Source organism: Maniola hyperantus, chromosome 9 (assembly GCF_902806685.2).
Source record: "Maniola hyperantus chromosome 9, iAphHyp1.2, whole genome shotgun sequence".
NCBI classification, from domain to species: Eukaryota; Metazoa; Arthropoda; class Insecta; order Lepidoptera; family Nymphalidae; genus Maniola; species Maniola hyperantus.
In genome coordinates this window covers 13,371,219-13,385,143 of record NC_048544.1, presented here as the reverse complement: position 1 = coordinate 13,385,143, position 13,925 = coordinate 13,371,219, and the positions used below count along the sequence as shown (strand labels likewise).

General features: G+C 35.9%; 1 protein-coding gene across 4 annotated transcripts in view; it reads left to right on the top strand.

The window, feature by feature from the left end:
- Positions 1–13,925, top strand: part of LOC117985441 (inositol oxygenase-like) — a 106,586-nt gene that overhangs the window by 91,808 nt on the left and 853 nt on the right. For 3 of the 4 annotated variants that reach the window (XM_034972159.2, XM_069500937.1, XM_069500936.1), the window contains exons 2-7: positions 5,952–5,974; positions 11,619–11,796; positions 12,151–12,359; positions 12,854–12,990; positions 13,335–13,469; positions 13,581–13,676. In XM_034972159.2, the coding sequence (XP_034828050.1) occupies positions 5,957–5,974; positions 11,619–11,796; positions 12,151–12,359; positions 12,854–12,990; positions 13,335–13,469; positions 13,581–13,676 (773 nt within the window). In that variant the 5' untranslated portion in view covers positions 5,952–5,956. Of the gene's footprint in view, positions 1–5,847; positions 5,975–11,618; positions 11,797–12,150; positions 12,360–12,853; positions 12,991–13,334; positions 13,470–13,580; positions 13,677–13,925 lie in introns of those variants that run through there. The other variant, XM_069500938.1, reaches the window with a different exon arrangement.

Below are 13,925 nucleotides of genomic sequence, written 5' to 3'. Positions count from 1 at the left end.
TACATGATTACGATTTTTACAACTAACAAGTGTGAATCATGTATTTGCTCCTTTTGGAACTCCTCATTAGGTTCTTGACGCTACAGGAAAGTCTCAACTCACGTGACTCCACGTGCTCCAAGTATAACAACTCAATAAGTAGGTACCTAAGGGGTAAAGATTATGTAAGTAGAAGTAGCGCACATTGCTCGGTCTGCGCGGACGTGTGCATTACTTTAATAAACCTATTAAAAAATATTTCGTAAATTCAGTTGACCTAATGCAACGAAAAGTGATACTTAAGCTCTAATTGATTGTGAAGTGTTTTTGGGAAATCATTGTCTCCTTTACATAAGACTAATAAATACTGTGTGCGAAGTGCAAATCTTACGGAGCTCCCCTCACCCCCTCGGGTAAAGAGTACGGTTGCGATTTTTTGACTCGCTCGCACTAGCATCAGGACGCGCGTACGCTGCACTCTGCATTGACTAACCTGTTGTAAAGATGAGCACACAACAAACATCGCTTAGCGGAAACCTTACAAGCGGCAGCGGAGGTGGAGGTTCCACGTCAAATTTGTCAAATTGTGAAGACGAATATACACATATGGACAGACGATCTAGAAAACGAAAAGAGCGTTCAACAGAATATGATTTCAAAAGGGACCTGGCTGATTTTCGCAACGAAATTACCAAATTTTTCCAAGACTTCGCGACCACCCAAAATGAAACACTATCGCTTATACGCCAAGAGGTAACTGAGATCACGAATGAAATCAAATGTATCAAAAAGACGACGGAAAAATTAAACTCAAAATATGAATCTTTACATCAAGAAATTGAAACCATAAAATCAGAAAATCAAGTGCTACATGATAGACTAAAGCAGTCAGAACAGATTATTTCTTCCGCAGCTAATACCAGTACGCGCGAAAAATCGCTCTCGCCTAGTTACGAAGACCTTATGTTCGAGCTAAAAGACCGCTGCGAGCGAGAGAGAAATGTCGTATTGGTAGGCATTACAGAAATATGCGACAAGAATTACGCGACCCGACGTAAGCATGATGACTGTGAAACACTAAATGTAATTACCTCCTTATTTGAGCATTGCCCTAAACCGATTAAAACAATGCGGCTTGGAAAATATAACCCGGGCAAAAATCGACCATTAAAAGTATGCTTTGAATCAACCGATATACCTAAACAATTATTACGAAACAAATCTAAATTGACTGACAATATTCGATTATATGCTGATCAAACTCCGTCTCAGAAGATATTTTTAAAACAACTTTCGGACGAATTACAAAAACGGAAAGAAAATGGGGAAACAGACCTTTTTATCAAATATATACAGGGAGTACCTAAAATTATTAAGTCAAAAAACGATTAAAGCATACTGTTCGTGTTTCATTGACTACATGTCCTATAACCACAGATAGTCATTATGTCACGCATCGCCTAGTTCAGAAGTACCAAGACCTACCAACCAGCTTAAAGTCTTTAAAAATATTCTACGCCAATTTGCGAAGTATTAGGAAGTCAGGTAAATTCGAAGAAATTCAATGTATACTTAAAGCCGTACCGAGGACACTTCATATCCTTATATTTACCGAAACTTGGCTTACATCCGAACAAGACGCCCGTCAATATCAGCTACCGAATTACACACATATATACAACTATAGGAAAAGCAGTAAAGGTGGTGGTGTTTCTATGTTTATTCATAACAGTATTAAATATGACATAACGGAGCAATTAACAGAGAATGGGAATCACTATTTATGGATATATTTAAACAAGTTTGCACTGAATATAGGCGGAGTCTATAAACCCGGTGAGTCCAACGTTAATAAGTTTTTGGAAATATACTCCACCCAACTGGAAAAACGTAAAAGAACAATTGTTTTCGGTGATTTCAACTTGGATCTTTTAAGTACTAACAATAATACTACCAATTATTTGAGAATGATAGAAGAAGCTGGATGTGACATAATAAATAAAATCGACAAAGAATACTGTACACGTGAGACATCTACAACCCAGACTATTCTAGACCACGTATGTACTAACCTAAATAATACTAGATTCACACTCTCTATCATCGAATCATCTTTATCTGACCACAAACAAATCTACATGGAATTATCAAAATGTAATGCAGAAACACTCCAACGGGTTCAGTATACGGCCCTCGATTACGAAAGACTACTAAAAAGCTGTACAGAAACTAAAACTATAAATAAGGACTGCGACTATTACTACCTAGAAAACTATATAAAGGCACAATTAGCGCAAAATAAAATAATTAAGACTAAAATATTAAACTTACCACAGAAAGATTGGATTAATAAAAACATCATTGATGGGATTAATAGACGTAATATCTACTGGAACAGATTGAAAAAAGACAATGAAAATAAAGATTTATTAACTAAATATAACTTAGAAAGAAAAAGTGTAAGTGAAATGATCAGGGACACTAAGAAAATGTACTATTGCAATGAGTTCAATAAGTGTAAAAATAAACCAAAAAAAATGTGGGGCGTCATCAATACTTTAGCTGTAAACAAACTCAAGAACACTACTGCCTTGCCAAAACTCACTACAGCTACTGGTACTATAACAGATGGTAATAAGATTTGTCAGACTTTTAATGACTTCTTCTTGACAATAGGGACTGAACTAGCAAATAACATACACTCAAAATACCATGCAAGTTCAATTCATACCTTCATGTATAAAGATACTTATCAACATGACATAATTTTGAGCGAACTAAAACCTTGTAATCTGGAGGAAGTGATTAAAATCATTGACAATTTAGATAGTAATACGAGCACCGGTGTTGATGGAATCAGCCCAAAAGCTCTGAAATGTATTAAAAATGTTATTGCAGAAGACCTCACAAATTGTATCAACAAATGTCTATCACATGGGGTTTTTCCTGATAGTCTAAAAGTCGCAAAGGTCAGTCCAATCCATAAGGCAGGATCAAAATCAGACCCCAGTAACTATAGACCCATATCGGTGCTCCCTGTGATTTCCAAAATTTTTGAAAAAATTATATGTCATAGACTGAATGAGTACTTAACCGCTAAAAACATTTTAATTGAACAGCAATATGGTTTTAGATCCAAATCAAACACTCTTTCTGCAGCAATTGACGTAGTTACTAAAATAAAAACTAACATAGATAGAAAACATGTGTGTCTAGGCATATTCATAGACTTAAAAAAAGCATTCGATACTGTCAGTCATAAAAAGCTATTACAAAAGCTAAGCAACATGGGAATCGCAGGAACAGCACTGAATATGTTCGGCTCTTACCTTACCAACCGCCAGCAGATCGTACAAATCTCCAATTATAAGAGTGACTCCCAACTGGTGACGTGTGGTATTCCACAGGGCTCGATATTAGGACCATTGCTCTTTCTAATATACGTAAATAATATAGTAAATTTAAATTTATCAGGGCACTTATCACTCTACGCCGATGACACTTGTCTCTTCTATTTTGCACATTCTATTCACGAAGTTATAACACAAGCACAAAAGGATCTAGATATATTAAATGAATGGTTTCTACATAATCTACTTACAATTAATACAACTAAAACATCTTACATGATTTTCAGTGCCAAAAACAAAAAAATACCTAACTACACACCACTTCAGATAAATAATAGTATTCTAAACAGATCTAAAAAAGAAAAGTATCTAGGCCTAATATTAGATGACAAGCTTATATGGGACTCTCAAATTGACCAAATAACTTCCAATTTAGCATCACTCACAGGAGCATTACGAAAAGTCGCAAATTGCATTCCACCTAAAATCCGAACAATCATTTATAACGCCCTTGCTAAGTCACATTTGGAGTACCTCATAGAAATCTGGGGATCAGCTGCACAAACACACATCAACAGATTACAAAGAACCCAGAATAAACTAATAAAGACACTATTTCATTATAATTACCTAACACCAACTAAAGACCTATATAGAAAAACTAGACTCCTTAACATAAAACAATTATACACATACAACACATGTCTTCTCATTAAAAAAATTACTAGTAAAACTGTACATACCAATATAACATTTAAACAAAAAACTATCAACTATAATCTTAGAAATAAAAGTAAATTACACACTTGGCAACCACGAACAAAAACCTACGGAACTAAAAACATAATGTGTGAGGGTGTACATATGTTTAATAGCTTACCTGAAGTGATAAAACAGACTAAAACCATTGTTCAATTTAAGAATAGGCTAAAGAAATATGTTGCGGACAATATTGTTTAACTAGAACTTGTAATTTGCATAAAATTGAAATAGTTAATAAGTTAGATAAAAATATTATAATTAGGTATAGACATAGTTAAGTATTATTATAGTAAAATTTAAAAATTGAATTTGTAATGCATGCGTCTGTGTTAGTAGTTACTAAAATGTATATATAATTAATCTTAATGTAAGTGAACAGTATGTTCTTTTTGAGAATAAATTCTTTAAACCGAAGTACATTTTAAGGTCAAAGTGCTGGTATACTTACATAGATAGAAAGTTTTTTATTGCATTCGAATCGCCACCTAGTCACCAGTACGTGACAGGTCGAGATAGCAATCGGAGAGGTAACGCCCCGCACAACCCCCGCGCTAACCTGGTGCGGGCGAGCGCGGGTGACGTGCGGGTGTGCGAAACGTTCTCTCGCCTCATACCCTAATTGCCATCTCAACCTATCGCGGACTATATTATGGATGCGTCTTACCGAGAAGAACCAGCAAGAAACTCGGCGATTGGGTTCAAAATACAATATTAGGCCATGTGTACGCAAGTACAGACCTACCTAGTTGCAGATCACCCTTGCAAAGTGATAAGCGCTGTGGTCTTACAACTGGGAGGTCCCGGGTTGAATTCCTGGCAGGAGCAATTTATAATTTCTAAATTGTCTCTGGTCTGGTCTGGTGGGAGACTGCAGCCGCGGCTAGAATTACCACCCTACCGGCAAAGTTGTGTCGCTAAACTATTTAGCGTTCCGGTACGATTCCGCGTAGAAACAGATCAGGGGTAGGCATGGGTTTAATTGAATCGCCATTCTCCTTCCAAGTAACCCGCTTCCATCTTAGACTGCGTCATCACTTGCCACCAGATGAAATCGAAGTCAAGGGCTTACTTTTATCGGAATTAAAAATGTAATAGTATAGGTACCCACTTACTTTTAATCACTACCCATATCATCACTAAGTAGTAAGTACTTAGTATAAGTACCCATATTATAAATATATGCGAAAGTGTGTCTGTTTGTTGGTTTGTCCAATCACGTCGCAACGGAGCAACGGATCAACATGCATGGGTATAGTTTAAGACCTGTAGAGTGACATAGGCTTCTTTTTATCCCGGAAAATCAAACAGTTCCCATGAGATTTTTAAAGATCTAAATCCATACGTAGGAAGTAAAGAATAAAAATACAGTAGATACCTACGTATTAGTAAAAAAAAGCTCGCGTGACGACTCACGAAAGCTTAATTAAACTACGCTACTATATTTTAGGCTTGCATCATACATAGTAGGTACATATCTCCCTATTTTCTGAGCTGCTATATCTACGCACTATAAATAATTACTAGTCTCATAATATAATCCTAGAATCAAGTCAAGAAGAGGAATATAAACTCGTAGTTAACCTATTTTAACAAATGGCACAAAATTTAGCTAAAATATTTTCTAAAAACAATAATGAATGTACAATGATAAGTAAGTAATTTGTCCAATAGTTAAAGTAGTTAGCTGACGACTTATAAGTTTGATTTTTCGCATTCTCATTACGTAAAAATACTATCAATACGATAACTTCTGACCCGCGATGATTACGAGTGACCGTGTGAACATTTAAGACGTAAGCCGTGTGCGGCGACGACAGTTGCTCGTTGAGCATCATCAGTCAGACACGAAATAGAGCCCCAAAAAAATGAAGTTTAGAAATCCTGTAAGTACGCATCCAATTTTTTTGAGTGATTTTTAGTTTTATTCAATTTTTTAGAGATGTAAATTTAAATTAGTGAGGTCACGGAATGTGTGCAAAATCCAATTTATAAATTTCAATCCACGAACAAAAAAAGAAATTCGTAATTAAGAAGTATTTTGTAATTTAACAATACTTACTTAGTACATTATTTAAATAGGTATAATAAATATTGTCTTTCGCCTCGGTTTCCATTAAATTCAGGTGAAGGTTCCATGTATCGTACGATTACCTACGTATTGAATTTTTTGCGTATTAAAGTGCGTGTAGACTTGATATTTTAATTAATCGTATCGTAACAGTAGGTAGGTACAGTATAATTTTGGTATCCAAGTACTTAGCTAAAACTTCGACTAACGTAATATTATGATTTCGAACTGCAAAAGTTTCATTGGTTTCGTCATACCCAATCATTCTTCGTTTTTCAGTTTTCAGTTCTTGCGTTTTGCACGCACAAATTAACATACCTGCCAGTTATTTTTAAAAAAATTACAAGATAGGCGTTAGGCGAATACGTTTCATTACAAGGAGCGCATTTATCTAGAAGATGCCTATTCTCTCTTGCCTTGAAGGAGGTCAACGTTTGACGAGACTGAAGTGTGATTTTTTTTGTACCTACCCAATATAAGTTTACACTTAACTACAATCTCACCTGGTGGTAAGTGATGGTTCAGTCTAGGATGGAAACGGGCTAACTTGGAAGGGGTATGGCAGTTTTTATTGAACCCACACCCCAAGTTTCAACACGGCATCGTATCGGAACGCTAAACCGTTTGGCCGCATGACTTTGCCGGAACAAGTCCCGCCAATTCTGCCGTCCTAACGAAGCGTGCAATAACTAGGTTTTGACTACTTTCGAGATATTCGCGGTTAAAGATTTAATTTTTGTTTTGTGTGTATCTTCGTAACTATTTAAGCTATATATTTGAAACTTTTACTAAACGACGGATAAAATAATGCTTAATTTTATGTAGTATATTATATTTGTACATACGTTTATATACACACTAAAAACGCAATAATGTATTTATCATTAGGACTTATGAATTGTTTTGATACAGCATTCCTAATCATAACTGCAATAACTAAACTACTTATTGTAGTTTTTGTTAGTAAACCGACATATTGCTCTTTTGTGGAGAACAAACTATATGATGTCCTATAGTTTCTTCCAACCATATGTGCATCAACAGCTGTCCTAGTTTTTGCGGTTTTCCTTAGTGAAATATTTTAATTAGATATAAGGCAGAGATGGTTGATTGCAAGAACAGAATAAGTTTATATGAAAATATATTAAAACAAAATTATTTAGAATGAAAATATTTATTTATATAGTTCAATTATATGAAACTGTAAAAATCTAAACAAATGTAATCAATGAAATCACTTTAAGCGTTTTCTTACTTACATACTAGGTACTTTCAAAAATGTATAAAATCGCAACTTAGAAACTCTGTAGTTTTACATATTAATAGAAAAAATACTTTTAAAAAACAACAAACTTCTAAATCTTCTCTTTTACAAAATTTTTATCTCTTTCCTTAAATGAAGATTTTTAAATCAGTCTTAATTCAATTAAAGTACTTAGGTACGTATATACTTATTGCAGAAAATATTAAAACTAAAAAGAATTACCTCTTGAAAATAAAATCAATAAAATTGTTTTCTTTCCTAATATATTTAACAGTTACTTAATCAAATCACAACTTAGAATCTTTGTATTTACACATATTAATAGTAATAACAAACTAAACAATCTTTTAGAATATTCTTCTCTTTGCTTACACCAAAAACATGAACACTTAATCTAATAAGGCACATTATGAGATCATTCTTTAAATCAGTCTTATTACGATTATAGTAACCTACATCTCAACTTAAAAAGCAGTTTGTATTCTTATTTTAATCTATGTTAGACACTTGCGAAGATACTGGTAAGTTTAACCAAAAACTCCTTCTCGTTTCTGGCATCAGAGGCAACAATTCCGATATTATTCTTTCTTTTCGATCTTTTGTTATGCCTCTGAATATAGTTTTATTTTTAATATCTGGAAATTTTTTACTTTTAATAATTTTCATTTGTAGGAAGTCTAATTCTCTCCAACCAGCTGCATGTTTTTCTTTGACTTTTAATGAAAATTGTCCCCTTTCAGCCTTGACTGCCAAAATATTCCTTAAGTATATCCTTGGTTGTGTGTTTCTAATTTTGTACTGGGACGATAGGTCTTGATAAAAGTAAAAATCTGATATGGTCATCACTTTTACCATGTTTTTCTTCGAATTTGACAATTTTACCGCATCCACAAAATCATCAAAATCATAAACTTTTTGTTTATTTTTTAATGACTTTTCAACTTGGTGGTGAAAATGGTCAGCGGACATAAATGTGTGGCCGGGTTCGAAATATTTTATTGTAATAGATTCAGCAGCAATCAGATGACAGTTAACTATGTTTACTAAGAAAGACATGAATGACCAATTTTTATTCTGAGCCGCACAATTATCAACCCATAAAACAAAGTGTTTGACATCACGATTGTATACAAAAAATGACTGATATGTAGAAATGATGTCTTCTTGATTCCGTCCGGAGACAGTCTCGTTCCACAATACAGCAAAAGGCACATTTTTACCAGAACTACTTCCAAGGGGGACAAAACTTTCGTTGAAAGTAATAAGGCGTGGGCAAAATATGGCAGACTTGAACTGATCCATTCTTGGGAGCATTATTACTTTCTGCAAATCTACAGAATAGTAAATGCAATTCTCGTCAGTAGAAAATGCTTCCTTGTCGTTCTGGTATTCTTTTCGCGTTTCTTTATAAAGCAACTTATGTTTATCATATTGAATACACAGTTCACAATTTTCTTCAGAGCATTCACTATGTGATATATGCAGAGCACATTGCTCGCATTCCTCATTCCCGAGATGAGCAAATGAAATGTTCATTTCTTTTAAAACTCTGCGATATGTCTCGAGAGATATCTGCATATTGGTATATTTTTCTTTAAAATGTTGGTGCATCATCGTAATATTTAAGTCACTGGGTAAATAAAACTTATTGGGAGCATGTTCGCGGCGATAATGTGATATGGTTGGATTGAAACTTTGAATATGTTCTTTAATTATGTTTTTATCAATTACATTTTTACGTACGTGGCTTCCCCGTTTGTCTCTTTGGTCATCAATTTCCTTACTGAGTGCGGAATGAATGTGTCTATTATTTGTTGGCTTATATCCGAGCGTTGTCAGAAAAAAAACCTGACAAACTTCAATTTTTTCACTGTCAACACAAAAATGATATCGGTAAGAGACATTCCTCTTTTTGGTGGATACGCTATCCATATTTGTTCGGGTTTTTACGGTACATGGTTCAACCATGCCTTTTATAAATAACCCTCTTGACTCCCAATTTAAATTTTTGTAGCGGTCGTTGATATTTGCTCGTGTTTCTTCTGTAAACTTTGTCGTACACTTTTTTCTACATTTATCAACATTACAAGGTGGTTTTAATGATAATTTTGCATCAGCGCTTTCTTTTTTTTGTTTAATACGTTCTACTACTTTAATATCATATACACGCCTTTTCCTTGGTTGGCCTGATTTGGTAAATCCTTTTTCATTTACAGGTAGTATTATAGATGGTGATTCTACTTCCCCGTTTTCCGGTTCTCTGGTTTCCGTATTTTCTTTTTCTCGTCTGTCATTGACACATTGTTCTTCTATCTGTTCTGTTTCTTCATTCTCTATTTCTTTTTCTGCTATATTACTGACACATTTTTTTGTATTTTCTTCATTCACTGCCGCAATTACTTGACTTGTGCTAGCTTCAGGCTTTCGCTTCAGGTTTTCGGAAATAATAACATCAAGATCCTTTTGTGTTTTTTCTAATTGATTTGATGCACCTGGTCTATTTTTTTGGCTACCGTGATTGTATTTGGGAGTATTTGTTTGACTATTGTGAATTTCTGCATTAAATGTCATAATTCTTGGGCCAGGTTTACTAAAATTGTATAAATCAGAGTCGGAATCCGTGGAACAATCAGGTGTATAATCTTTGTCTTTGACGCTATCATCAGAATCTTGAAACATGTTAACTTTACTGCCGGCACAATTATCTTCGTCGGACGATGAAAGTTGTTCATAGCACTTCAAAGAAGGACGAGTAACAATATTATTTTCTATTAGTTGTGTTTTAGAAACAAGATTATTTAAGTCAATATCTAAAACTATGTTAAAGGAATTACTATATTCATTTCGAAAATCAAAAATCGTCTTAAAATTGTTGTAATCTAGAGGACGGGCCCAAAGTTTATTTATATCTGTAAAAATTGGTTCTTTTTGAATATCAGGCAACGTCACTGTGTCAGCGCCAGAATCTTGGATTGAGATTGAAGATTGAACTGGCAGAGAATGAGATGCTCTCAGTGGACGGGACTCCGTAAGCGCCATAGCAATAATTTTATCTCTTCTAGACATTCTGGTATCTGAAAAATAAATGATAACGTATTTTATTATTAATACCATAAGCGAATCATGTTTGTTGTATGAGCCCTTAAATATCAACAAGCAACTGAACAGGTTAAGGACAGTCCAATAGATGGGATAAGGCGATGCATGTAACATGTGAAATAGCAATATTTAAAAATACGAAATATACTTACCGCGAAATTTAGTTGCACCGCGTCGCCTCACCTCGATGTCGAGTCGCCCGGCCCGCTTCGTGCGTTGCCACGAACTGTACGGGCGCGTGTCGCCATGCAATTATGCTCCTCCCCCTCGCACCCCTCGCGGCCTTATTACTACTGGTAAACGCAATAACTCTAAGATAAATTGCATTTTATTTGTATAAACAATTTCGAATCGTCTGTTTTTCCTTAACTTAAGTGCAATAACTTTGCTTTAGTATAATACATTTAGTAAGCTAGACATTTTAAGTAATAAGTTTCCTTATGATAACTGCAATAACTCTTACTTGTTGCGCTTATGACTAGTAAATGTGCCAAAAATTTATAAAACGTACTAGTCATAAGTGCAATAACTGGACTTATTGCGGTTATTTTATGTAATATTACAAAATATCAAAGCTATCCAAGTCATAACTCAAGATATTTCGGTTATGATTAGCTACTTACAAATCGTAATATTACATATTGCAGTTATGATAACCAACAGAACCGAAACTACTGAAGATACAAAAAAGACATCTAAGGCGAAAATATAGAACTCATTTTCCTGATTACGGATATGTTCTTAAGTCAATTTGCCCAAAAAACTCGACTTATTGCACTCTTCGTTAGGACGGCAGAATTGCTATTGCGCTGGAACCATGTCTCATTAACATCGAAATGGAGCCATTTTGACGTCAGCCGAAATAAAAATATACCATCAATTCGAAACTTCAGTCTAGTGCTGACGTCACTAAAATGGCGGCCATGCGCATTAGCAATTTGCGGGACTTATACCCACGGCCGTTGCAGCAGACCAGACAATTTAGAAATAATAAATTCCCAAATTGTTCCTGCTGGTAATCGAACTTGGAGGAAGGGAGGTTGTGTATGTGTGAAGAAGTGAAGATTCGCTGACTGTAGGTACGCTGTGTTCCCAGGATAACACCATCACCTTGATGGACCCATCTCTTCTGTTGCGGCCGGAGCAAGTCTACAAGGACAAGCCGTTGGAGTGCTTCCGGGACTACTCTGTCAACGACGAGGACCCCATCAAAGAGAGAGTTCGCCGGACTTACTACACCATGCATTCACACATGACTGTCGACTTCGTTAAAAGTAAGTTCATGTTCGTTTTGTTTCTTTTTTGGGATTCCGTACCTCAAAAGGAAAAAGGGCACTTCGTTGTCTGTCTGTCATGTCTGAGAAAACAGCGTTGTTTACCAATCCATGTGACGTCATCACAGCTCATGAGCCTAAAGATGGCGGGTAGCATTTTCGCGGCGAAATTTGAAATGCAAAATTTAAAAGCATTTTTATTGCACTTATGAATCGAATAATAATTGTTTTATAAATTTTTTTGGTAGTGGTAGGTATCACATCATTTCAAAAAAGATTAAATACCCTATTGTGACCTAAGCCACCGATTATTTGTCACAGACCAGTTAAATTTCCAATTAAAATTTTCCTCAGGCAAAATGGAGAAATGGCTGAAATTCAACCACTTCAAGTCGTCAGTAAAAGACGCGCTGGTCAAACTCAACGAGTTGGTCGACGAGTCGGACCCCGACACAGATCTGCCCAACATCGTCCACGCCTTCCAGACCGCTGAGCGGATCCGGGAAGACTACCCTGAGGATGACTGGTTCCAGCTCATTGGGCTTATCCACGATCTTGGAAAGGTAATGAAACTGAGAAAAAAATAAATTACCCGTTTTACCCGTTGTTGTAAAACTGAGCAACAAATAAATTCCCGTTTTACCCGTTGATGTACCAGGCCATTCTTTCCACGTACATACAAATGTGGACCCAACTCCCCTCAGTGTTGTTCCCACTAACTAAACTTTGATATCTAGGGCTTATTCACGGATCAACAAATCTGACTGACTGACTGATCTATCAACGCACAGCTCAACCTACTGGACGGATCGGGCTGAAATTTTGCATGAGTATAATTATAATTTAGCCTAGCCATTATAACGTAGACATCCGCTAAAAAAATTTTGAAAATTCAATGCCTAAGGGGGTAAAATAGGGGTTTGAAATTGTGTAATCGACGCGGATGAAGTCGTAGGAATAAGCTAGTTTCCTTATAAGACGGCAACATTCTTCTTTTTTGCTAAATTACAGTAAATAGCTATTTATTGTAGGTTCTCCCTCACGTTTTTGTCTGCAGGTAATGGCCTTCTACGACGAACCCCAATGGTGTGTGGTGGGCGACACCTTCCCCGTGGGTTGCAGATGGGGTCAGAACATTGTTTATGGAGACGACAGTTTCAGGGATAACCCTGACACTTACGATGACAAATACAGGTGAGGAATCTTTTTACAAATTTAACCGTTATATTCGAGCGCTTATGACATCCTGAAGACGAGGATATTTTTTATCCCGGAAAACTAAAACTTATTGGCTTTTAAAAATAAATAATATGTATATTGGTAGGTACGACAAATAAAAAACTGTTTTGGTTTTTTGGGATATACATTTTACTGCTACCTCACATGATCGTAGTCGAGTAGATTCCTCCTAGGTACCTACCACCAATGATTGTAGTTCATGATTTTTCAGAGGCAATTCGAATTTAGGGATTATTTTTTAAACTAATGAATTTGGCGATTGAAAATTGAGGGATTAAAAACAATTTGTCAATTTTCAGTACTGAATTGGGCATGTACAAGGAGAAATGTGGTATTGAAAATCTCCTAATGTCGTGGGGGCACGACGAATACCTATACAGGGTGCTCAAACATAACAACGCCAAGTTTCCCGAACAGGGATTGCAGATGATAAGGTTAGTAACGTTTTTGTGGTTGAGAGTCTGCCAGTCTTTCTGTTCGCTGGTCCCCTCCCCCATCAATTCCTGGCTACGGGCATGCCTGAAGTGTACTGTCTATTTCGACAGGTTCCATTCGTTCTATCCGTGGCACGCAGGTGGCGACTACAGCCAGTTCGTCACCGATGAAGATGAAAAGATTAGGCAAGCCGTCCTAAAATTCAAGTAAGTGAAACTTACATAGTATTTAAATTGCCATAGTAAAGTTCAGTTCTTTGGCGGTACAGTTGTCTTGTGTACATAAGTCCCGCAAATTGCTAAATCGCGTCGCCGCCATTTTAGTGACGTCAGCACTAGACTGAAGTTTCGAGCTGATGGTATATTTTTATTTCGGCTGACGTCATTTTGATGTTAATGAGACATGGTTCCAGCGCAATAGCAATTTGCGGGACTTATATGTAGGTATATGCGTCA